Source organism: Triturus cristatus, chromosome 5_1 (assembly GCF_964204655.1).
Source record: "Triturus cristatus chromosome 5_1, aTriCri1.1, whole genome shotgun sequence".
NCBI lineage: Eukaryota > Metazoa > Chordata > Amphibia > Caudata > Salamandridae > Triturus > Triturus cristatus.
Genome location: NC_140587.1, coordinates 670,274,052 through 670,301,724, shown reverse-complemented (window position 1 = coordinate 670,301,724; position 27,673 = coordinate 670,274,052). Strand labels below are relative to the sequence as shown.

The window sequence follows — 27,673 nt, the reverse complement described above, 5'->3', positions numbered from 1 at the left end:
GTATCTGTCAGAAATCAAGTATTCTGAACAGCATAACTGATCCGCTATAATTTTTTCTAATTTTCTCCAAAATTGAAAGTATAATGGCTGTTCAGATATGTTTGTGTATACTGAAATTCCAATTGGTCAGCATAAAACCTTGCAGAGAATTTGTTTTTGACTATGGAATGTGTAATGAAGGAACAGAGGCCAAGTGCTACTTGGGCTTTGCATGTGCTCTGGCTTGTTTGTTAACCTATGTTCTGGGCAAAAAGTCAATTTAATTACTGGGTCTGAAAGTACCATGATTCTAAAGGAAAGCAATCATATAACCTGCAAATCAAAGATAAAGGCGAACCTTTTATTTTTCAAATCCAAATCTAAATATATCCTCCTCACAACCGTCCAACCTACTGACCTGCTGTGAAGTCAATAAGCAGCTATCCACATTGAAGTGGTAAACTGCCCGAAGCATTTACTTACAGTACCTTATAAACAAAGTGATTTGAAATTGAACGTAATTAATTGGATAGTGTATAGTTGGCAATTTTTCATCACTCGATAACTGTGTAAAGCAGGATCAGAAAGACTGGTGTAATATGTGAACATTAACGCAAGAACATAATTTTAAATATGATACAAACTCACTTGTTTGTATACAGGTTATCTTATGTTAATATATTTATTAAGCGCACAAATACCTAAAGGTAGGGTAGTATGCAAATTATTGAAAAATAAACCACATCAATGTACTTACTCTGCTCATTGACTCGAAACACTTCCTAACCAAAGACTCCACATCGTTTGGTCTGTCCTGTACATTTATCCAGTCTAACAATGAGACATTAAAAGAAGGCAGATTTTCATCACACATCTCTTCAGAGGTCTGAGAGTCCCGAGGTCCCCCAACGCTTTCTGGGTCAGTGCTTTCCTGAGCAGATTGTTCCACTGGCTTGGAAAGTGAAGTTAAATGTAACTTGTTCATTTGAGGTTCTTCAGAAAAAAGCACCACATCACTAGACTTTTCGATATCCAGACTTTCAGTTCCCCCGAGTTCAGCAGAAGAGATCATTCTCCCGAGGCACATTCTGTAGCTATGTCTGGTCAGGCACTCCAGCAGTGGAATCTTGGCCATTACAGAAACTGCTGCCCCCAAGCTTAAAATTGTAAGAGAAATAGAAGAAAAAACAGAAACATTAGCATATAGGTCCAAATGCTGTGCTCTTCTAGGAATGATGTATAGCCTAGCAGATAAGGCAATGAAATTGAATACATGTACCAGCTTGGTAACACATCAATCCATTGTGGTTTCAGTTTGCAGAACAAGCATGGTACACAAGCATAATATCTGATAAATCATAATGCGAAAACAAAATAATCCCTTTGAAAAATAAGAAAAGGACAAAAGATACTTTACTATTGAGAGATTTAAGTCATTTCTTACAACAATAAATAGCCGGTCTAATAAATCGAAAATTGAGTCAAATAGCAAAAGTTCAACAACAGATGTCAGCAGTTCCAAGGAGTAGTGGAAAGCATAATGTGCCATAGGCATAATTCTCCGTATTAATAGAAAGATCAATGGGTTTTATCCAACTGAAGAAATGAATTCAATGGGGCCGGGACAGGAGTCCCAGCTTGTTTGTGACTCTTCTTCCCTTGACATTAAGCAGAGTTGGTATCAACCTTTTCTTTCAATGGCCTCTTGTGAACTGCCTTTCTAAATCATTTTTAGGTTGAGCCTGCGCAGCGCATGCGCTGCTGATAGGCATGCAGTAGTGGAGTATGGCTTTGAAGCCCCCCCCCACTCTCCGCCCATTTATTTAATTGGCTTGTTTCATTGTCCTTCGTAAACGCTGGCTTCCGAGTCGTATTTAGGCTTGTCAGCCCCTCCTTGGTATCGCCTTGTCCGCATTTGTTACCTCCCAAAACGATTGGACCTTTTACTTATCTTTATACATGGTTTGCTTTATCTTGGCTGCGAGCACTATTTTGTTTAATGATTTGCACCTATTCCAGCCACTAGGTCGCAGCATGCCCCGCGCTTTTATTTTAATTAATAATGGCGGTCCGCTTTAACTATAGCAGCCGCGTTTCTTTATTTCTTTGTTTTACTTACTAATGGCGGTCCGCTTCAAGTATAGCGGCCGCGCTTTATTTATTTTTTTATTAACTAGCAACCATGCAGCACTTTCACGTTCATGGAGGCCACACCCCTTTCTTTAGCCAAGCCGTGTCTAAAGAAGGGTGGGCAGCCGTAATTGAAGTGAAAGTGCAGCATGGGCGCTTTTATAAAAATGAACATCTGTCTATGGGTAAGGATTGGTAGGAGACTTTAGAGACCGTGTGTTTTACTCGGGCTTCTCCACGAGTAGCCTGTGAGTTACTGAAAGCTCACCAGCTACCTGAAAGTAGCTCTCATGTGTGCACCCTAGCTTACCAAGTTAGAAGTGTTTTCTTTGCTTTAGTTAATATAATTATACCAAAATTGAAAAGGGTGTATTTTAGGTGAAAATACCTTACACTTGATATCGGAGTGATAAATGATGTGGCACTGGTGAGACATATTACTATTATTATAATTACCTTGGTCTTACGAGTTTCACAGCTATGGCTGTTATGTGTTATATATGTAAAGACATTGCAAAATCACAAAGCCTTTTTAGGTCTTGGCTCGAAGGCTGCGCTTGCGCAGTCTCGATCCGAGATTTAATGACTTGGAGAAGCGGGGCTTGAACCCGCCCCTCTTCTCCTCTGTTCTCCATTGGCTGGCCTCTTGAATGCTGGCCAGCCATTGGAGAAGAGGTCCGTCATTCCGTTTAGGCCCCGTCCTTTTCGGATCGGGGCGTGTTTTTTTCAGAAAGTCTAATTATCTAAGACAAACACGCCCCCGAATCCGAAAATGCCGCTGCCTTTCTCCGAGGCATTTCTTCTTGACCTCGGAGAAAGGCGGTGGTGTCTTCCGGTGCCCTCGGCTTGTTTTTTTAAGTTGGAGAAAATGAAGTCATTTAAAAAATATTTTAAGATTATAGCACTTTTGGTGGCAGGATGGCGCCGGCTTGTGTCTCATTTATTAAGGAGAGAACGAGCCACTGACCAACCACAACGTCAGCAGCAGAGAGCTATTAGCAGGCTCGACACCCAGCCCTCGTTTTCTAAACGCTGAATCAAATTAATCCAACAGGAACGGATGACCTGTGAGAATTCACCCTGCCCAGCAGCAAAGTCAAAGCGGGGACTGGCAGAGGCAGACAAGCAGGGCTCTCGGCGTGCAGCGCGCAGCACAGAGACCAAGAGGGCTTCCCATTGTTTATTTCTTTCACAAGGCCCCCCACCTTTCTTCTCCCCGCCATCGCCCTGTCTCCTCCCACCTTCGCCTTTGTTGAACACTCCCACCTTCACCCTCCCACACACAGCTGCTGACCTAAAGGTGTTAGCCACTCGGCAGCGTCTATTTTCTCACATTAATCTATAGGAATCAATGGACATTTCATTAGAGTAATCAAGTGCGGATGCAGCCAGCATTTATGTTCGCCCCCTCCCTCTAAACTGCTTCCACAGACTAACTGGCGCTCCAGCAAGGAGTGCGTTGATATTTGCCTTACAGATGAGTGTCAAAGCAGCTTTTTTAACTGCTGTCTGAAATACCTATCAACGAGTCTTCCTATAAAAGCTCTCACACCACTAAAGCGTCACATCTGAGATCTGTCGGTGTAACGAGATCTGAATCCGGGTTGGTGTGGTGGGGAACAATGACTTGTGTATTTTTAGTACTACGAGGTCTACCCTGTGGCAGAAAGCCCTGCGATTACATTATTTTAAACTAGCATTGCACAGTATGAGATTGGCTGCCACAAGTGTGCAGAAGATTTAGTTTCACGATTAAAAAAGCTCTTCTAAAATATACATTTTATTAATACACAAACTGCACCTAGTCCAAACATTTTTTTTAACTGTCCATTAAAAGCACACGTTGGTAACAACCTCAGCATACCTCTGAAAAAGAATTAAGCTTTGTAACCAACAAGCTTCAAAGGGCTCCACCACCGGCCCCCGAGCAGCCTTTACATTCGCAGATCAATCAGTCGCACATATTTACATTTCTTTCAGCAGGCACCCTAGCAAAAAGTCTTGTTTCTTGTTCAGGGTCATACCTCTCTCGCGCCTTCATAACACCGGAGACTCCCCCCCCCCACCACCCCTTTTCACTTCCAGCTGTTTAAGCTAACTGCCCCCGGGATCGTTGTCCTTTACAACAAGCATTTACAATGCAACGGCCTCGGCATTGTTAAAGTTAGAGCTATTGGAATTGCTCATGACATTATTTTTGTTTATGTTTTTAAAACATGTAAAGAAACGGCATTGTTATTTACAATGTCAATAGCTTAATCTGTGTGTGGGTGCAAATGCAATAGGTCTCGCATTGGAGCGTGATTAAGCTATTGACATTGTAAATAACAATGCCGTTTCTTTAAATGTTTTAAAAACAAAAACATAAACAAAAATCATGTCATGAGCAATGCCAATACCTCTAACTTTACCAATGCCGAGACCATTGCATTGTAAATGCTTGTTTACATTACTGCTGGCAACCCTGTCGGAGGCACTGATGTTATCACTGCTAGTAATCTTACTGCCCACTAATGTAATCTTGTCTGATGTGGTCACTTTCACAACCCTAATATTAGTAGGTCAGGAGGATTTTGGCCAAGAACGGAAGCAGCTCTTATTACAGAAAACTTTAAAGGCCCCTGTTTTACATCAGTGCATTATTTTCCTTTTTGAAAATTAGTATTCCATTTTATTTTCAGCAGATAACAATGCCTGTGCGTTCGTTCGCACTTTCTCTCTCTCTGTATTGGGCTTAGTCATGCCTGTTAAAAAGAAAAGCAGAGTCAACGTTTTCCATTTGTTGTTTACAGGTGCAACAAAATATATTCAAGGGCATCTGCTCTGTTCAGAATTCTCTGGAATACTGAAAGTGAAGGGGCAGAGGTAGACAACTACGAGATCCTCAGACATTGGATAAAAGTACTGTAGCCAGATTACAGGAAGGAGGCCAATCTGACACCAGTGACCTAAAGAAGAAGCCAAATGTACTGCAGCCTGATAAGAGGAAAGGCATCCATCTGCCTTCTGGAATGTTCTACGGTAAAGCAGCCTTCTAGGAAATTATTTGCGTCTAACTCCAGGAACCTCTAGTGACAGTTGAAGGTACTGGATGGAGTCAATTAAAGGTGTGCGACTCGAGGGACAGCGTTTTGATTGGAGGAGCTAGATCTTTCAAATGTAGACATTACAGGACTGTTTTTCTTTTTGCAAATTACGGCCACATTTTACATTTTATGAGATGGCGGTGCATGGAGTTGTTCCACTGCACATCCACACTCCCTGTGCTCTGCTCCTTCACTCGCTCCACTGCCTCACTTGCCTGCTCTTACAAAAAGTATCTGTTGTTAGGCACCCGTGTAAGTGTGAGAAACAGCTTAGGCTACCACATCCTGATTCTGAAAAAGATTTGTTTATGACTCGAGGGACCTCTAGCAATGACCTACGGTACTGCAGACTGATTACTGAAAGGACATATGTCTGAATCCTAAGCGACTGCATCCTACTTCAGAAAATGTGTTTCGGACTCCAGTGACCGCCAGTCATGACCCTCGCTACTGCAGCCAGTGCAGAAAAGACTGTGTGGCTCACGCCACTGAGACTGCAACAGTGAGGATTTATGTCTGACTCCAGGGCCCTCTACTAACTACCCTCGGTTGTGTAGGCTGCTGCCACAAAGACTTCTGGCTGATGGGAGAGATCGCTAGTAAAAAGACTCGAAAATCTTAACAGCTCTGACTTTTTAGTTATAAGCCAAAGCTATTTGCTTTGCAGTGTTTGTTTAAAGAGACCAAATTGCTTTGCCCATGCTTGTTCTGGTTGCAGTTACCCCTGCCAGGGACAACGTCAGGATTTGCCCCCTTCTCCTTCGTAGACCTGCACCATTCACCATGGAACATCAGGTCTCAGGCCCCCTTTTCTCTCGAAACACCTTTTAGGATTTTCAAATCAACTGCAGAATATTTATCTGACAAACATTCTTTTTGGTGACTATTAGAATAGCCGTTTTTCATCTTCAGCATTGATTCCAGTTTTGTTCAAGCGAGCCAGAATCAAACGAGTTCTGTTTAGAAGAAAAGGCCATACACGTTCCATGCTGAACTGTAATGAAAAGTTACCTACAAAGACACAGTCACCCACAAAATCAGATGCAGCATTAATCTGCCAATATGAATGAAAGAGCCCTTATGGTTAAACGTTATAGGAAAAAGAATGCATATTGTATTTCAAGGTCATGGTTAGGACTGGCGAGGCACTGCTGTGCAATAATGGCAGTGCTCCTTGAAGTCTGTATCTAGTTGCACAAGGCATTAACCAGGACATAGAAAGAGTAACACAGTGGCACTAGGCAGCTCAAGTTAGGGGCCTTGTTTTTGGCCACAATGGATTTACTTCTGACAGAGGTGTGGCATCATTACACAGTCAAGAACATGGTGATGAGTTAAGGAGCAGTGCTTTCATTCCAATATTTTGGAGAAGACAAAAAAGAACACTTAAGACCTTATGCGCAAAAACACAAAACCAAACAAACCACTGAGCTTCCTATGAAAACCTACAAAAAGTACATCCGGGAGACACTCTGTGACCCTCCAGCATCCGCAATGGCTCAGGGATTCTTCGGGCTCAACAAGAAAACCACCTGTGACAAATTTCTTTCATAAATAAGATTTTTTAATGCAACTCTTTTCACTAGACCCAAACCTTTTCTGCAGATCAGTAACATCCCTCGCAGACCCAAGCCTTCAGTCACTGAGGAATTCTGTTAACACTGATATTTTCTTGAATAATATCCTAGACACTAACAGACTCTTTTGTTTCGTGTAAGACCAAGTGAAGCACAGTACATATTGATCATACAATTTGTTCTCTGGAATTTATTTCTACACCTCAACGCCCCTTACTATATTTAAAGTTCACTGTGGCAGGTGAACATAGAAATTCCTCTCCAGCACAGATCTTCATCTCATTTCTTGTTTGTGTGAGGGAGACGCAGGCAAGAGGGAGACTATTTTGCAAGTGGCAGCTTTGTTGTATTGCTCATTGTAATAAACATAAAGATGCGTCTCTCAGGTGGGAAATCACGGCGTATCAGTGGGATTTAAAGGCCATGTGACCATTAATTACATTGGTAGGGCAACCACAAAGATTTCTGTATATGCCTTTTGCAGTAAAGATGGTCAACCACTCTAGACAATGTGGAGAGGGCTAGAACGGGGCAGGAAATGGAAAAAAAATTAATCTGGCTGGCAAGAATGGGCAATTAACTTATGTGTGTCCCTTCGGTTTCCCTCTAGCTACAACTGCAGGGGCAACCCTTGCCAGGCTCTCAAGAACAGGAAAGTGTGATAACTGACAGGCGCATGATGAAATGAAGAATTGGAGGAAGTACCGCTCCATTATCCACGGTTCTATTTTCATGAAATTTGATTAACAACTTTGGGAGATCTGTTTTGGAAAAATAACGTGTATTGCAAACACTCAAAAGAACAGTTCGCTTCATGGGACATGGCATTAAGTTTGTTTGCTTCGGCAAGATGATGGCACTCTGGCGTCAAGAATGAGAATATAAAAAAATACAGCAAACATCTACAGAAACCACACACTAACTACACCCAGGCAGTAAGACATTCATCAACGTTACTATGTTGGCTACCTTTCGTCTATGCTGTTTTTTTTGTTGGTTTTTTTATATTAGCCACTGCAAATCTACTTGTCCACTAAACTAGGACAACCAAACACGTTCAACTGAATAGCTTAAGTAGTGTATGTAACAATGGGATAGTGCATATGTGAACTGGTATGCCCAGATGTGCGTCCTTTGCTCACTTTGCCACTGAATTCAAGCTGGCCTGGCTGATGAGGAGTGTTTCACCGAAATCGGTCCCAGGATGCTCGTTTCCGGTCCATGGAAGACCTGGCTTGGCAGTTCGGTCGGCACTATTCCCATGAGGCACAGGGTCTGATTTACATATAGCTGGGTGTGAAATGGGGTGGCGAAATGAGCTAAAGAACGATGATGGATTCAAATCAGATCTGTGACTGGGGGTGAGTGTCTGAAAAGTTTCAGCGCTCCGTCCATCATCATGTCCTTGTGTTTGCAAAATTCATTATAAGACATCTGGATGGTTATTCCACCGTATATTGACTTCCAAGAGCAAGAAGTTTCGCTCGTTCAGAATTTACAACGTAGAATGGTCTCTACAATGATGCATCGAAACTTTGGTGTAGTTATGCTGCCCTCCACAGGCTTGTCGTAGTAATGCAGCACTAATAGGTGAAGTTTGAATGGAGACGGGTAAGCCTTTCGAATATAAACAACTATCAGCAATCTAAGTAATACTGCTTAAGGCAAAACGTTTAGGTTAGGCACTAGTAAAATTTCAGATTTATTTCTAATATATGCGTAAGGAAGTGGTGTGATGAAAATATATGCGTAACAGATTTATTGCCAATATATGCGTAGGGAAGTGGTGTGATGAAATGTCGAGAATACAAAACGAATTCCTAGAAACTATTTATAAGCACACAGTTACAGTTAAAGAGATACAAAACAATATTAAGCAAAGTCAGGTCTGGCCTTAAAGTAGGACGCTTAGTTAAGTTTCTCTGGGCAAGCTCATAGCAATGTGGCCAAAATCCAGAGCCGTTTGTATCCCAATTAATTCCAGTTCATGACAGTATTACCACTAGAAATAGGGGTACCCCAATTTGGATAATAAGGAGAGCAAGAGGGGAAAATAAACACATCAACAACTCAAGAAAATAAGCTCTACCATAACGTATATCAATGGATCAAGGAGATCTCTCTGATTCAACAGCTAAATTTGCCACCATAAAGAAAGGAACACAAACACATAAATGGCAAAAGGGAATTGATGATGATATTATGAAATTTTTATTTTTTTTATATATAATACAATAATTCAATAAGTGAGTTTACAAATAGCTCTTAGATAGAAAATAAACAGTACATAGAGTATGATAATTGATAATGAAAAATACACAAAATAATCAAAAATGGGCCCCCATCAGGGATTGAAAAGAGTATATGTACAATTAAATGACAATCAAATAATCAGGCATACAATGCATTCATACACAGTCAATCTTAAAGGATAAAACATACATTTACTCTTCTTAAAAGTTAAGAGAAAAAAGGTGAGCAGAGGGAATAACTCCTCGTAGTTTAAGGGTGTCTAGGGTTAGGCACCACTGGCTCATAAGGGGGGGATGCGCCAGATCAAAAGCAGTAGGACACGCCGACGCGCGTTTCGGTGCAATCACCCACTAAAATAGGGTGCCACCTTCTTCAGGGCGTTTTCTTTAATTTCAGGGGGCCTGCAAATGCGTAACATATAAAAAAAAAAAAAAAAATTAAGAGAAAAGGAATACAAGAGGGAAATATATCAATATCAGGATAAATTACTATACATAATCAGAACTCTAAGCTTCTACTTAATAGTAGGACAATGTTAAGGTAAATCAAATGCTGTAATGAAGCAAATTAATTCTCAGGTCACAGATAGACCATACTTTAGGTGGCAAATAGGCATTCACATTTGGTACAATATAGAATAAATGGATACTAAACATTTCGACCAGGGTTCAAAAGACAATCTAAATCTAGAGAAGAAATTGCACCTCGTTGGTCATCTCACATGGGATGGACCACCCATGAGTGAACCAAAGACAGATCTAAGAAACTAAACACCAACAATAACAGAAAATTATACATTAGGGTAACGATCACTGCTAAGGGAGAATATAATGAATTAATAAAGATGTTTGAAATGTATTATGGGGTCTCACCCAGCTCGAGTGGAGGCGAAACCTCAAGGATGGTTGGAATAGGTAGCAACAGATGCGAGGGATAGTTCCACTTGCGATGGGTATCCTAAATAGTGAGAACAATTAAAAAGTGAGACCAAATAAGTCACGGTGGAACTTGCTAGGAGTCCGCTCTTGAAACCAGAGTAGAAGGACAAATGAGAGATAATGCTTGCCTTTCAATTTAGGCGGCTGAGGAAGTCATAGGATAAATCTTCAGAGTTCATACAGATTCCACACGGTAAGTTGAAAGCGGTAATTGGCTAAAAAATTCCTGTAGGGTTAAGAGTACAAACTGAATAGTGCTAACGATGATGTCAGCTCAAATAGAACAAGTGCGAAGAATCAATTCAAAGTAATAAATAGACAGCGTGAGCTCGGTAAGATGTAACTAACAATGGAGAGGTGATGGACTGGACAATTCGTTAAGTGCTGATAATTTGTAGATGATAGTGATGAGACCAAAAGAGTTTTACCTGGAGGCAAATATAAACATAATAGAAAGGCGTCTGTGAGCTCAATAATAAAGGCTCTTGAATCCTGAGGGGAATGTCCCCTCGTGTTGAGAGGTCAGCTCCGTGGCGTCCGGATATAGCTGAAGAGAATGCATAAACAGGTGTTGATTACTAGATTAATAAAATCAAGTAAAACAAAAAAGTTGCTGGTAAGTGTTGACAAAACAGAGTAAATGGATTGCCAAAACGTTAAATATATTAATAAAGCAGTTTCGTAGTACCTTAGAAGAGGCTGTATGACAGGCAATGATGATAGTGTTTAAATCACGGTAGAAATTGTAAAATCGAATCTCCGGGAGATGGCCACTCAATGGCGAATGATATTAGAAATCAAGAGCGGTGACGCTGTCACAAAAAATGACACAGAAACAAAGTATAAACGAAACATAATGGAAAAGGACCTCGCTAACAGAAAAGACTGTTGCCCCATAAGCACGGGGGAGAAGATGGACTGTATAGCAGAATGCGATGTTAACAAACAACTCAGAATGATAAAGAAAATGTCTGCGCTGATGATTAAATACCTCAATGTACGCTTCATGATGTCCAGAGCCGACGAGGGGCACACCGGTCGAGGTTGAAGAGGAAAAACAGAATCCTGAAGTTACCATCAAACCCTGTGATAAGGGTGGGGGGATTGTCATTTTCAACACCTATGACCATAAATCGAAGATGAACAACCTATTGAACTCCCCCCAACACTATACCAAGATTCTGAATAACCCCGAACCCAAATTGAAAATGAGAATCCTTCAATTGGTAGAAACTGCTATTACACGGGGAGAAATATGCCACCAAGAAGCAGAATTTCTCACCCCAACATTCACTAGGTTCCCCATCATCTATGGGGTTCCTAAGACACATAAAAATCAAACTGATCCTCCCCTTAGACCAATTGTTTCCACGATTGGGTCAGCGACAGAACCACTGTCGAAATACATAGACAAATTTCTCCAACCTATAGTGACTAATTTGGAATCTTATGTCAAAGACACTGGACATTTTATATCGAAGATTGAGGGACTCCATTTTAACCACCAAAGAGAATTCCTTGTATCGATGGATATCGAATCCTTATATTCTAATATCCCTCAAAAAGATGCCCTTACTGTCATCAAAGATATCTTGGAAACTCAAACGAAACGACATTACACAACAGCAATTTTCTCATTGAGTGGCCATCTCCCGGAGATTCGATTTTACAATTTCTACCGTGATTTAAACACTATCATCATTGCCTGTCATACAGCCTCTTCTAAGGTACTACGAAACTGCTTTATTAATATATTTAACGTTTTGGCAATCCATTTACTCTGTTTTGTCAACACTTACCAGCAACTTTTTTGTTTTACTTGATTTTATTAATCTAGTAATCAACACCTGTTTATGCATTCTCTTCAGCTATATCCGGACGCCACGGAGCTGACCTCTCAACACGAGGGGACATTCCCCTCAGGATTCAAGAGCCTTTATTATTGAGCTCACAGACGCCTTTCTATTATGTTTATATTTGCCTCCAGGTAAAACTCTTTTGGTCTCATCACTATCATCTACAAATTATCAGCACTTAACGAATTGTCCAGTCCATCACCTCTCCATTGTTAGTTACATCTTACCGAGCTCACGCTGTCTATTTATTACTTTGAATTGATTCTTCGCACTTGTTCTATTTGAGCTGACATCATCGTTAGCACTATTCAGTTTGTACTCTTAACCCTACAGGAATTTTTTAGCCAATTACCGCTTTCAACTTACCGTGTGGAATCTGTATGAACTCTGAAGATTTATCCTATGACTTCCTCAGCCGCCTAAATTGAAAGGCAAGCATTATCTCTCATTTGTCCTTCTACTCTGGTTTCAAGAGCGGACTCCTAGCAAGTTCCACCGTGACTTATTTGGTCTCACTTTTTAATTGTTCTCACTATTTAGGATACCCATCACAAGTGGAACTATCCCTCGCATCTGTTGCTACCTATTCCAACCATCCTTGAGGTTTCGCCTCCACTCGAGCTGGGTGAGACCCCATAATACATTTCAAACATCTTTATTAATTCATTATATTCTCCCTTAGCAGTGATCGTTACCCTAATGTATAATTTTCTGTTATTGTTGGTGTTTAGTTTCTTAGATCTGTCTTTGGTTCACTCATGGGTGGTCCATCCCATGTGAGATGACCAACGAGGTGCAATTTCTTCTCTAGATTTAGATTGTCTTTTGAACCCTGGTCGAAATGTTTAGTATCCATTTATTCTATATTGTACCAAATGTGAATGCCTATTTGCCACCTAAAGTATGGTCTATCTGTGACCTGAGAATTAATTTGCTTCATTACAGCATTTGATTTACCTTAACATTGTCCTACTATTAAGTAGAAGCTTAGAGTTCTGATTATGTATAGTAATTTATCCTGATATTGATATATTTCCCTCTTGTATTCCTTTTCTCTTAATTTTTTTTTTTTTTTTTTATATGTTACGCATTTGCAGGCCCCCTGAAATTAAAGAAAACGCCCTGAAGAAGGTGGCACCCTATTTTAGTGGGTGATTGCACCGAAACGCGCGTCGGCGTGTCCTACTGCTTTTGATCTGGCGCATCCCCCCCTTATGAGCCAGTGGTGCCTAACCCTAGACACCCTTAAACTACGAGGAGTTATTCCCTCTGCTCACCTTTTTTCTCTTAACTTTTAAGAAGAGTAAATGTATGTTTTATCCTTTAAGATTGACTGTGTATGAATGCATTGTATGCCTGATTATTTGATTGTCATTTAATTGTACATATACTCTTTTCAATCCCTGATGGGGGCCCATTTTTGATTATTTTGTGTATTTTTCATTATCAATTATCATACTCTATGTACTGTTTATTTTCTATCTAAGAGCTATTTGTAAACTCACTTATTGAATTATTGTATTATATATAAAAAAAAAAAAAATTTCATAATATCATCATCAATTCCCTTTTGCCATTTATGTGTTTGTGTTCCTTTCTTTATGGTGGCAAATTTAGCTGTTGAATCAGAGAGATCTCCTTGATCCATTGATATACGTTAAGGTAGAGCTTATTTTCTTGAGTTGTTGACATGACAGTATTACGTCAAGGTTCCAGATATCGAGCTAGAAATCCAACAGCAGTGACCAGGGCAGTAGACATTGCTGCACGAGCGTGGGTGGTGAATAGCAAACAGAGTTTGAGATAGCTGTATGAATTTGCAGTTTTCATCCGAATTTTCATTGTAACCTTAGCTATAAGAATTTGGTGTATGACATGAGTGACTGCGGATGTAAACGTCACACAAGCTGAATTTGGGCTTGAGTAGGACCCTTGCTAATAACGAAGCAAATCGTGGAAAGGGCTTCTACACCCTGACGTTTTAGATTAATGCTAGAGCTAAGGAATGGCTGTAGCTACTGCTAAGGACTTTCTTGGGTTGCTTTTGTTTTATCTACTGCGTTCCACACGTTGCTTGAAATTCCAGGTCTTGGGACTGGGAGAGGGATGGCCTACTGCAAATCTGCTCCCCAGGCTGCTGCAGAATTTCAAAGAGTTGCAGCATTTGTTTCAGTTCTGAATCCTGTTGAAAGTAAATTGGGCGTCAGCAAGCACTTTTCTTTAATTTCAGACAAACTTATTTGTTTAAAAATCTTTTCAGCTTTCCAGGTGTAACAAATATTTTAAAATCAAACTGTTTTGTTTGCAATAGATTGAAAATATTGCTCCAGAAAAACAGTATCATACTACCACACATGGCACATGAATGCAGCTACCTTCATAACCACACAGTCAGCCACGAACAGGGTTTCAGCAATCATTTTGTGGAAGGTTATTGGCATGTCCTACTATGCTAAGAAGAAACGCATGTCACATTACATTAAATGCACACTAAATGAGTGGAAATAGCCCTCATCCAAGAAACTAATTTAACAGAGACAGAATCCCAAAAACTGAAATGCGAATGTGTTGGCAAGGTTGTTAGCCAGGCAGCAGACTCGACTACGGAAACACCCTCTACGTGGGAGCCCCGACCAAACTCATCAAACTACTACAACGCATCCAAAACACCTCGGCACGACTGATCCTCGACGTACCACGCCACGGCCACATCACCCCCCACCTGAGGGATCTGCACTGGCTCCCCGTCAGCAAGAGAATATCCTTCAAGCTCCTCATCCACGCACACAAGGCACTCCACAAGACCGGCCCAGCCTACCTCAACGGACAGCTCTCCTACTACATCCCCAACCGTCAGCTACGCTCCGCCGACCTCTCACTCGCCACCGTCCCGCGCATCCGAAGAACAACCACCGGCGGGAGATCCTTCTCCCACCTCGCCGCCAAGACATGGAACACCCTCCCACTGAGCCTACAACAGACCAAAGACATGGAACACCCTCCCACTGAGCCTACGGCAGACCCAAGACCTGCTGACCTTCAGGAGGATGCTCAAGACCTGGCTGTTCGATCAGTAGCGCCCCCCTCCACCCCCCCGGCGCCTTGAGACCCTCGCGGGTATGTAGTGCGCTTTACAAATGACTGATTGGTTGATTGATTAGCAATATGAGAATAATCAATGAACATGGGAAATACCCCGAATCGTGTATCTGCTCTAAGAAACACATTGTTGCTATACTGAATAACAGACATTGACCAAACAAAATACTTCAGAAAAGAACAGATGAGGAGGGCTGCTTAGCTTCTGTAAAATAAAAAATACTGGAAAAAATACTAATTGTGGATATAATATATGGCTAGGTTTCTTGGTCACGCTCTCCAGGCTAAGAATGGAAATTGGACTATCACCCATACTACTCAGAGGCTACTGAAGTTTGACTCTGAACTTGTTACAGGAGAGAAAAGGTAGCACAGGCTCACAGACAGGGCCGACAGAGCTATGCTTTAAGATCTGGTGCCTGATCATGTGTTGATAGATGTGTGCAGGCTATGACACACTAGAGACAAGAACTACACCTTTCATACTTGCAGCCATGATACTCTTTCTTTATGAGTACCTTTTTAAAGCAACACCGGGGAATGTTATTCTGTAAAATCTTGGGGGGGGGGGGGCATTACAGATCACTGTTCGGTAAGGTTAGTACTAGACTTTGGACTTATCGAGGCAAAGGCTTCCAGATATCCCCAAGGCGAAAAAAAAATAAACACTTAGATCGTTTTGTGCTTTGCTTTCTAGAATAATTGGATAGAATAAAGCCAAACCCATTAACTTTGCTTATTTGGTCTTCTAGAAAAGCTGCATCTATAAAAAATAATCCTTAAACTCATGAAATCTTCTCCAATGCTAAAAGTGTAACGTTCATTCTGGATGCTGGTTTGACTTTAACCCCTCAGATTAGTTTTAACAAATGTTTCTATAAACAAAATAAACGTGATACAATTGCCCTACTTAATCAAAAAAAGAGAGATCTAGTGAGATGTACTTCATAAAGGTTTCACATAGACTTATTTTAATGCCATTTAGCTAACCTACCGGTACTCTACATCCATATGCTGCAATTACTCCAAACTGCAGCAGCAGGGTGAATTTTTATCTAGAAAAAATACAACATTTATCGTCTTCACAGGCCTTTATGGATTGGCTCCTAGTCCAAAGGTTCACGCTGTACTGTTCTGCCTTCAAATGTGTGCACATGTTTTCCCCTAAGGGACTAACTCTCTCCCGCCCTCTGTAAACCCACTTGTGCACTTAGAAGTGCTTGTGAAAATCTGGTGATCGTACATAAGTTACCCACTAAAGTGGTAGTAAATCCTCTGTTTCCTGGGCCAAGGCGTAAAACAACCTTCCATCTAATTTAAAGGCAGAAACTACGCTAGTTCACAGTAAATACATTTTTAAAACCCATCATTGCCACTAATTTTGTCAGAGCCATTTCTATGAGTTATGACCACTACTTACAGACCATGTGGGAATGAGGCATGATAGAAATCTAGTAAATAGAATAAAAAAAAATAAACGACTAGACAATAAAAAAAGCACCCTTCTGAGCAACATTCAGATGACGCCAACACTATAATTTTATAACATAGTTAATACTTATGCCATAGATGCCAGGAAAAATGACCTGCCAGGCCCAATTAGGATTATCTAAATCATTCAGAGAAACACATAAATCTGATTATTATTTACTGTTGGTTTAATTTAATAGCTTATTTCCACCAATTTATGTCATGTTGTATCATCACAACAGTCTAATTTTCAAATGTTTTATGATTATATACTCACATCGCTCAGTGTGTTTTTCTTTAGCATTACACAACAACGGCTAAAGACGTAGAATGGGATGGTTAATTTAAGCATTACATTATGCATATGTTCAACTATATATTGGTTATCAGAGTCAGTTTGTTCTAATAAAGAAAACAGCATTGAAAGTTGTCAACATTAGTTTGTGCCAAAGATACTAAAAATACAAAATGTAGGACACAAACTGTTCTTTTAAAAAAAGGTTTTTTTTGTTTTTTATATACAAATGTCACTTACTTAGTAAGCTTCAGCTTGATGTCCTCTATAGATTGTAGATAACCTGAATACGCGTTTTCAAACCTGAGTAGGAGCTTTTGGTAGGAGTGCGTACAATCTTCCAAATTGGCCATGATAGCAGCCCAACCCTGATGTTGAAGGTGCTCATCATGGACCAGGCCTTCACAAAACGAGCAAAGCTTCTTGGCAACTTCATACATTTCCTAGGGGAAAGAAAATCAAATACCTTCCTCATGAGAAAGAAGCTACATGCCAACGGGAAAAATATCTAGAAACCAGAGTGCAAAATAGCAAATTAAGCTGACCAAAACACAAATACATGACAAGAAAGTTAGTAATCAATTCCAGCAGCGATACCGCCTGTACATTCCAATGCTTATAATATGTGCACTATGAGGGCGGGAATGTTGCAACACTTTTTAAAACCTCTAGTTTTTGGATAAAATTAAAGTCCCAGAGATATCGGTAGGCAAGTTATATAAAAAAAATTGTCAAAATTTAAAGAACCTTACACACACACACAAACAGTGCGTGTTTTGTTTACTTTTTCAAATAAATAAGATTCTTCCATATGAAACTGCATTGTTCACCTACCCCATCTTTTTTACACCACTGATGAGTACTTACATTCAAAGAAAAGCTGCAGACTAGGATCGTGAGCATCACCATTTAAACCTTGCTCACTGCCAAAATAATGGTCACGTGTGTGTGTGTGTTTACATGATGAAGGGAGAGGAGTTGGCCTAACGGCTAGGGCGGTCGACCTCGAATCTGGGGAACTGTGTTTGAGTCTCAGCAGTGACGCTGAACATCCTGTGATTCTGGGCAAATCACTTAATCTTCCCATGCCTAACAAAAATGAATGTGTCCTCATGTAATGCTACCGGATGCTATGTAAAGTGCTCTGATACCCGATTCGGGTCAAGTTTGCGCTATATAAAACTCTGTAAAATAAAAAATAAAAGATAAAAAGTTTAACTCCAGTTTTACTGAATTTTAAGTTGCTTAATTCCTCTTTCATGGTAGGGAGGTTGTCCTATTTCCCAGCATTAACAAATAACTACACAGAAACTCAAGCATACAAAGTTGAGAAGTTTAGCTTTTAAATGTATCACTGAAATCCACCAGTTAGATCGTGCTAGCTAAGAGATTAAAGCGGTCAAACTGACTCATTATTTAAAGTATAGAGATCAAGATTTTCTGGTGAAAAAACGCCCTGAGTTGATGACAATGAGTGAGAAAATCTCTAGATTCTAAGTTTCCACCAGAGATATAAAGTGTATTTTAAGAAGTTTGGGAATAGCCTCATCAGATACGGGCTTCTTACTATTTGAACCTTCCGCCTTTGGCTTGCCACGTTGCCTATAACTTCATGGATCTTCTTGGATCAGTCCATGGGAGTACTTTGGAGTCATTTTTTTCTTTTGGCTAAATACATGTGCCATTTCGCTTCCAAAGGAATGCAACATTGACTATTTTACAGTCTACGAGTGGCACTGGGTAGCAAGCATTGACAACAACATCTGAAAACGGATGTACAGTAAAAGTTTTGCATTCATTTCTTTAACATACATTTTTCAGACGCTTTTGTCTATACTCGCTCCCCTGTGCAGTTTGCTGACAACTTATAAACAACGAAACCATCTTCGAACTGTATTCTCCATACTCTACTCATGTTTACCATTCTTAGATGAAAACCATGTTAATAATCAGCCGGAGAGCGGCAAAGCAGAGCGGGGGACGAGCGCTGACAAGAGCATCTAAAAAATGTAAGCTATAGAAAAAAAAGAATAATTTTTCAGTACTATAACTACACAGACCAAAAACAAGAACTGGCAAAGTCAATAGCAAGCACCGCTAACAAACAACCTGTTAGTTTGCCAGCATATATTAAAAAAAGGAGGCAAAGCACATAACGACAGACTTGCTATGGTAAAGATAACAAAGGCAGATATCATTTAGAAGAATAACTAAGTAGATTCAGTGCAAATCAAGAGAAACGTTACATTTGAAGAGAAGCAATTACATCACGCCAACGTTGGGTAATATTGGGCTATTTAATTCACCTTACCAAATATTTGATGCATTTGAGGTGTGCCTTCAAGGCAAACAGTCCCATATTTGAAAAGTGTGTTTCATTTGTGAAGTCTATAAAATGTAGGCAGGATCCTAATTATTATAAAAGCATTTGAATTCCTTTCCTTCGATTGATAAGACTGCATATTCATAGGCATACCAACTTAGCAGTGACCAAGCATAAAGAAGAAAACCATGCTTCTGTGGTCCTGCTAGTAAAGAGGCCATAATAGTCATTTTACAGCCAACTAAAAAAATGCATAGATTGCCTTAACGTCGTTTCTTACTAAATTTGAAGCTTAAATCATATACTCTCCTAAAAAACAGAAGAGCAAAAGCAGCTCAGACACTACAAATCAACACTCAACACTGATCATTACGTTTGTTAGAGGAAGCCAAAAATGGTTTATAGCTCTTCTTCAGGAACACCCTTGTCTAGTTCAGGGACTTCCCCCTCCATGAGTCACAAGAAATCACAATAATACTTTATGAAAAGAAAACCTCCAGCTTCTCTTCATCTTCTTTCAAAACTGAGATTTTTATCCCCATTTAACTGCAACATTTGATTCAAGTCTCTGGTGCTAACTTAAAACGATATAAATGTAATTTGCTATTTTTAGGCTCATGGAAACTAACAGTGCTAATGTTTCCACTTCACTTGTATCTTCTGCTACTATACCCATCCCACCCCCAACCCCAATTCAAAATCAATACCTAATGGGTTCGGGAGTAAGGTGAGGATGCGCCTTAGTCCTGAAATAGGTGGACAGTTATGGGACATCCGGAACTTGCTTTAACTACAGGTGGGTAATGCTTTGAAACGGTGTGTATAACGGTTAAAGAAAAAGTTATTTACCTGCAACAGTGGCTTTCTAAAGTAGGCCAACTTCACCTCTCAGCGACTCTTACCTCAACAGATTACTCTGATCCCAATAAACTAATGCAACTGTATATCCATGGGTGTCTTTCAGAAAATATGACAGTTATGCTCCAACATATGCAGGCCCCTACTTTTCACTTTTGTAAAACATACATTGCACACATGGATGTCAATTTCCTGGGTTTTGATCACGCAATGGGTGAAAATGAAAACAACTGTGCCAGTTTCAGAAGGCACTACTAGGCTGATTACCCGACAATGCACCACATCTTGCTACTTATCCAGTTGACATGACACCAGTGGTTATGTCCCTAAAACAGACATCCCAATGTCCTACAAGAGCTTTGGACATAGAATATTACATGTACATGGCACTTCATCTTTAACTCCTTCAGACTGCCTTTGTGTCTGGACTCAGACCAATGAAATAAAAATAACAAAAAAACAAGAACACACTTCGGTTCTGAAAGGCACATACGTTTGAATTCAGCTGACTCCTACTGACAGACCACAAAATTCACTCAATCAAGAACAAGGGGCTGACCAAAAGCCCACTGTAGGAGAGTAGGATCTGCTTCACTTGGGTACCCCCACTATTTGCTGGGGTTTCACTTTTTTTCGAACTTAGTCTGGCTGTGGCCCTGCTAATCAGGACACCCAGCCTAGCTGCTTCCTCTCTAAAATGGTTTCCATGTACATTAGGTACATTTCTAATTTGATTCTGGAGTGCCTTAAAAGCCCCTAGTATATGGTATACTATGTACCTAGGGCATAGGTACCTCAGAGGCCTACCAGGGGCTGAAGCATGTATTATGCCACCCCTGGGAAGCACTCCAACATGGCACCACAGGTCCGCTACTGCAGCCTGGGTAAGGGTGTGCTTGCACCCCTTACTGTGGTATAGGCTACCTATATCACTATCATTGCACACACATATAAAACCTATAAGTCACTCCTATGGCAGGCCTTAACAATCCTGAAGGCAGAGTGCTTGGTTTTTATGTGAGAGGGGGCCCCTGCATGAGCAGAGCCCCTCTGCGGCGTTCGGAGTACCTCCTCTGATGCTGTTTGTGGTGCAGCCTGACCATATACTCTTAAGTGCATTATAACATCACGGTAAATGCTAACTTTGGGATGGCTGCACGGAAACATGTTGTGTTTGGTGTCAAATGCTTTGGAATACTACCCCCCACCCCGCCAGTTCTGGCGGCGAAGGTAGCATTCCACCCTTCTAGAGGGAGAGACATGTTCACACTGGTCTAACCCGGTAGGACTTTCCTGAGCCCTTGCATCACAAAATGGATGCCTCTGCCACAGACACGGGTCTGGCCTCCTGCTGCTGACCGAAACTCCAGCAGAGGAGGCCTGGACAATAGGTTTCCTGTCCCAGGGAGGTGTGACCACCTCCCCCGACAGGCAGATGTGTATTGGGGCTGGGCGGGAGCACTCTGTGGTGCTTTGAAGTCCTGCACTGGGGGCACACTTGGTGTCCCTGTGCATAGTCCAGTTCAAACCGGTTGCAGGGGCTACCTGCCCCTGCTCTGGCGCGAAACTGGACAAAGGAAATGGGTGTAACAACCCTCTCTCCAAACCCTCCCATAGGTGGGTCCCTAGAGTATGTCCAACCCCCAAACTTAGTATAAGTATGGGAACCCAGTCCTCGTGACTTTATATACCTATTTGAGCTACACTCACATTAGGCAGAACCCTACAGGCCATGCCCATACCCGGCAATAAACCATTCATCATAATGTGAACAGGTGTATAATAACCTAACAAATCTGCCATATACAGCTGGACCATGTATAGGCGGGATATATTGATATGTATGTTTGTTGTTACGGCAAAATGTTAATAATCTTTTTTAAATATACAGCTGGACCACGGAGGACTCTAATTTAGTCCAGCACTGCAGGCCCCAAAAAGCAACATACTATGACGATTTCTTGACACTTTACAATGACAACCATATGTGGAAAGATAGTAAAGTAAATACCAGCAAACTCCACACATTCTCTCCATTCACCCTATGCCTGCTCAGGATCACAAACTTCAAACAATCAGAAAAATCTCAAAATGGACTGTCCAGTGCTTCAATTTGATCTTAAGAAATACCATAAAGCAGCATTTCCCAAACTGTGGGTCCTGAAAGTCCAAGCAATAAATAAAGATAATTTTAAATTCTGTATTTATCTTGTCACACTTGCTGCACTTCGAAGACTGGGTTCAAATGTCAGGCTATGTCTTCTGACAAATTGCTGCATAGATTTTTTAACAAGAGTATTGGTGTTTACAAACTCCTCTCACTTTTGAGAAAGAAAAGTAAGGTTAATTATGTGACAATCTTACTGGGGTACACATAGTGTGAAAGGAAAGGATCTCATTTTTGTAACACACAATAAAATGTAACTATCTGTAAATGAAGTGTACAAATTCAGCAGTTAGGAAAGCAAAAATGAAGCACATTTTTTGTAATTCTTAAGTGCGATGGAAACAAACATTTTAATATGATTAAAAAAAAATCAAGACCCTTTAATTGAAGACTCACTACGCAACCAGATTTCCACACAATATAATTTGTGTGTAATATAGTTTTATCAGTAAAGGTGCATGTCTGTGCAAATTTAGTGGCCATTTAAATGGAAAATGTGCTGTCTGTAAATTACAGTGCGTTACCACACAATGCTTTAGTTATTTAAAAAAAAGAAAAGATCACCTACCTCATGTTCATTAAAGCTAGGTGGGTCACGAAAACCTGTCATTCTAAACCTTGGGTCGAGGTTCTAAAAAGTTTGGGAAGCACTGTAATAAAGTAACTTGAAGTGCTGTTCAGGGCTGCCAATCTACTGAAAATCAAACTGTGTGCCTATCTTTCGCACTTCTACATCCATCCCACTGCTAGGCATTGCTTCCCACAACATGATAACTGCAACACGGTGGTCATCACGCACTACATGGGAACACAACCTACATACAAATAAAAAAAAAAAAAGACAAAACCCTTCTAACTACACACCCTGCACGGAATAATATGCTACCTGTGTAGGAAAGCAATTGAGCGCTCCACACAGGTAGTAATCACTATATGCATGTCACAATACAATAGAATCAAATGGTAGTAAACAAAGAACTTGAACTGGAAAAATCTAGGTACATCAGACTAAAACAATACAAAAAAAACGCATGAAGTGAATATGAAAGGTAGTGAAACTTAGGAGTCTATTGCGATGGCGGGCGGACCGCAACGGCTCAGGGACCGTGTGCCGTAGGTGCGGCAGTCCCGCCGTAGGCATTAGGATGCGCCCGCTACACTGGCGGGCGCATCCCATATTTTTAGGTCTCGTCTGACCCAGCGCATGCGCTGGTCTGGCGAGACTTATTGAGAGGGCTCCAAAAAGTGCTACCAGGCCAGCCTAGAGCTACAGTGCATGTGCGCGCGCGCGCTTTACCACGATTACTTTCACTTTAGCGGCCGCTTTGATGTTTGATCGTGATCGCGATCACTTTTACTTTCACGGCCGCTTTGCATAGCCAATAGGTCTCGCTTTTGGGACCTTATAAGTATTTAGTTATGCAACTGTTGCATGGCTAAACACTTATAAGGTCCCAAAGGCGAGACCTATTGGCTATGCCAATGCTGGTTTACATTGCAGCAGGCGGTGCTGCAAGCAGCACCCGCCGCAAGGTAAAAAATGCATGTTGTGCATTTGCATGCACAACGTGACAGGCACCACGCGGTGCCTGCCACCTTGTGCATGCAAATGCTGAGTGGTACCATAGGTACCCCCCATGTGCACCCTCCCACCCCCCAACACCCTGGAGGCCAGCAATGGGCCTCCAAATGCAGGATCCACATTCCTTTGCCGTTGCCGCCACGGAAAGGCTGATCTCCGCAGTCATCGTAATATGGATGGCGGTGTCTTGTCGACACCTCCACCATATTAAACACTTTTTCCGCCTGGTCGACGAGTCGACCGGTGGAAAACCGGCGGACTGTCTTTCCGTCCGCCTGGGTCCCCCCGCCATCGTAATGTGGTGGGGGGGAATGGGAGGCGGGCGGTGAATGTTGGCGGGCGGATCGCCACCCCCATGCAACATAATCAACCCCTAAGTAATACAAAAACAAGTCATGCTAAAACTGCATGACAGCTTCCTTTAATGAGGTCTCTATTACGTGTATTCTGTCGAACAAGATCTGAATATAAACAACGCTTATGTAAAGAGTTTCTGTGAAGTAATCTTCCGTAACCAAAGCAACCAAAACGTATGTGGCAGAAAAGAAATTGTGGCAACATTACTTTTAATCAAGATGGTTTGGTGGCCAATACAATTATGTCGGATTGAGAGACTAATTTTTCTTACCACTGCAAGCTGTGTTCTGGATGCTACAGTGTGAAAAACCGCAGGCATCATGAGAGATTCCTCAACTTTCAACTCCATTTCATTCTCTGCAGAAAAAGTGGGTTTTGGAATAGCTGGCGGACGGTCACACAGGATCATCTCCTTGTTGAACAGAAATATTGGGTTTGTGTCCTGCAAAAACAAAAACAAGCAAATTGAACAGGTGGGTAAAAAAACACAAAGATTATGACATTAAATATCAGTGAAACCATTGTGATAAGAATGCCTTTAATTCAGGAAACCATCAATATGCCATTGCCATGCCATTTCCAGCCTTGCTATAAAGATATATTAAGGTGGGTACCACAAATGCGCTATCACTGTGTCCACTTTCAATAAGTGTCACCGAGAGTAAACTTCCAATATCTGGCATGTTCAAAACAGATAAGTTTCGTTCATACTTGTCAATAATTTTTTCCACTTAAATAACTCGTGTAAAAGCCATTCAAGATTTAGTTTAACAATCTACGATGTCTAGGTTTACTAAGGTCTTAGGATACCAACTGTTAGCCTCAGCTGGGCTTCCCAATAAGTGTTTGTCTCCCATTATGCCTGGCGTGCCGTACCCGTTCTAGATTCTGTTTCTCGTTTCTGAAACTGTTTCTCAACCAAGTCACTCCACTTGCTGCTAGGCGTCACATTCCATGGCACAAATGCAACACTACCACACTTCATGTCTGAGCCAACCTTTGCCCTTGTCTTCTACAAGCCGGTGTGTTTCCCAGAAAAAGAGCTAACGCTTGAAATACTAATTTCCAAGGATGTGTCGCTGAATGTCACACGTTCATTGTTCGTGTACATAGCGTATACCTAGATTCTCGGTCTCTAAACCATTTAAAATAAAAGGACTTTGGATGGAAGTACAACTACAGAAAGAAATTATATCTTCCTCCTTAAACTTTTGGAAGTTTATCTCCTGGTCAACAATAGTATGTTCACTAGGAAGATACCCAAATAAACAAGTTTAGAAAAATATATTTTATTTTCATCACTCCACCATTGTAACAGAAAGTGGGCATAACTTTCATTAAACCAAACAGGCCATCTGATTATCACAATGACATTCTACTGATAATGACAGTACTTAGAATTCTGCATGGGCAACTGTGAATAACACTTAACATAAACCTCCACACAGAAGGCCCCATTATAAAAGATGCTTTGGTAAAAGGACAGTGTTATGGCAATTCCAAGTAGGCCTCCGTTACAAAATTCTCACGCAGGAAAAACTATAACAAATATTTCTGAAATTGAGGCAGGCACTCCGAATCCTAACTTAACACTAGCTCTCCTACTATGCAGTTCTCTGGGTAAGATGCACATTAGTTTCACTGCTGATCATCGATTGATGGTTAAAACACACACTGGGCAAGATGAACTTTAAGAGCCACACAGTAATGAAAATCTTCTCCAAATACTTAACGCATTATTAGAACCAAGATTGGAACGATGAGAGCTTGCCAACCAACCTGCCTTTCCTGGATATAGTGAACGTTGGAGGCCCATTCACGTAACTTTTCAGAGGTTGGCTAGCTGCCAACATGCCTATTTACTGCTATGGATAAAGCTGAAATCTGACCAACCTTTTACCTAAATGTTTACGAGTTAAAAAAAATGTTTTTTTTAAAAACACTCCATCCTCTTGTGGCGCTCCCTCAACCTTTCCTCTCAGAGCTTTCAGTTCACACACAGCTCTCTGGGCTGGTCTCTTAGCTTTTTATAATGAGAAAGCCCAATTAGCCTAAGTAAAGCAGAATGTGTTTTTTTTTTAATTTTACCTTTCTTTGGCTGATTGTGCTTCCCTTTACCATAAGCAAGCTTTAACAGCCCTCTCTGGTCCGGAGGCTGCTAGAGACAAGTTTGAGAGAGCTCTTCAGGACGATGGAGCCGTATCTTTACCCAAATATTCAGGTGAGAAACGCTGCTCATTTTCCTGCAGCCCTCCCTATTCTGAGTGAGGGTGCTACGAAACGCACTGTCCTCCCCTGCAAAGCCAAGTCTCTGACTCTGTCAAAAACAAAGCTCCTGTTTCTCAACTGGCAACGAAACAAACAGTGGAGTTGATGAACCAGCCATGCGTGAACACGCTGCCACACTCTGTCAGGGGCTCCCAATGGCCCAATGATAATTCAAGTATCAGTCCAGCCCACTATGAGGATTTTGTCTTGAAGGTAGTGGTCCAGCAGTGATCCTGAAATAGAAACTCTCCGGCCTTGACAAGGATAGAATTGGGTGGATCTCTCCTTTTCACTGATGCATGCATCTCCACCAGCACATGTGTTTCAATGATGTCTGCACGAGGTGTGTATGCTCAAGTTAATCTATTATTGATCTTTTCTAAGGATCAGCAATGGCAGGACAATCATGTGGCATTCATCAGGTCCCTCCACCACCCTCCTGCAAAGTTGGCTTCCAGAGCTCGATGTCTACATTCTTTGTCATGAGAGGGTGGAACTCATGATGCAGAAATCAATCTTTTAGCACAAAGGGATAAAACAAGTACTCATTAGTTCTAAGAACAAAAAGGTCATATAACAAAGGTATTGTAACAAAGGAAGCAATTTTGTGTTTGAAGATAATTATCTGTTGGACAGCATAGATAGAAAAACAAACATTTGCAATCCAATAGGTCTCGCATTTATGAGAGTCTGAACTATTGGCATTGTAAATGACCATGAGTTTTTTATGTCTTGTTTTTCAAAGAGATAATAGTGCTTGGAGGCTGTAATTAAAGCCTACTGAGCAAAAACACAAGTAACAGGGGGTGTTGCCATGGGAGATTACAAAATGAGACAAGGCAGTACTATGGTGGGACTACGAAGCCTTCTGACAGATGAACAGCCACAGTTTACAGTGGACAATGACAGAAGCCAATGAAAAATGTAGGTGAAGAGTGGGCGGAGCTTTAAGTTCCTACCTCAATACAGCATGCCTTGCATGGTACCATTTTGTGTGCCTATCCTTCGTTATCCCTTCAATATGTCACAGCACCATATGGGGGCAACACAAATGGTTCTGCGCTCTATAATTTCCATTCCTTTTGGCACACCCCAGTAGTTACTGCACAGTTCACAAGGACAATAACATAAGCTGGAAACAACTGGGCTATGTACAGATATCCAGGGAAGGATACCTGAATTGCCACTAGCTTCTTGAATCAGTATTTCCAGGTATTGGGGGCTATTTGTCTTAACAGACTATTTTTTTGCAACCTGCATGAAGTTCTATGAAAAATGCTGCAACTTTGCTAATGTTTAATTTTTTACACTTTGCAACAAATGCTTGGAGATTGTGACTTTTGTAATAATGTATGTCACATATATAATTTTTATTAACGCTAACAAAATGTTTCTGTATAAAATATACCTTGTAAAAAACAGGTAGTGTTTTACT

At 41.0% G+C, this 27,673-nt stretch overlaps 1 protein-coding gene across 9 annotated transcripts in view; it reads right to left on the bottom strand.

Moving 5' to 3' along the window:
- The window catches only part of RB1CC1 (RB1 inducible coiled-coil 1), a 666,167-nt gene that overhangs the window by 453,735 nt on the left and 184,759 nt on the right, over window positions 1-27,673 (bottom strand). For all 9 annotated transcript variants that reach the window (XM_085605628.1, XM_085605635.1, XM_085605627.1 and 6 more), the window contains 3 exons: window positions 24,242-24,412; window positions 16,924-17,126; window positions 737-1,136 (listed from right to left, as the gene is read on the bottom strand). In XM_085605628.1, coding sequence (XP_085461754.1) covers window positions 737-1,136; window positions 16,924-17,126; window positions 24,242-24,412 — 774 coding nt within the window. The remainder of the gene's footprint in view (window positions 1-736; window positions 1,137-16,923; window positions 17,127-24,241; window positions 24,413-27,673) is intronic.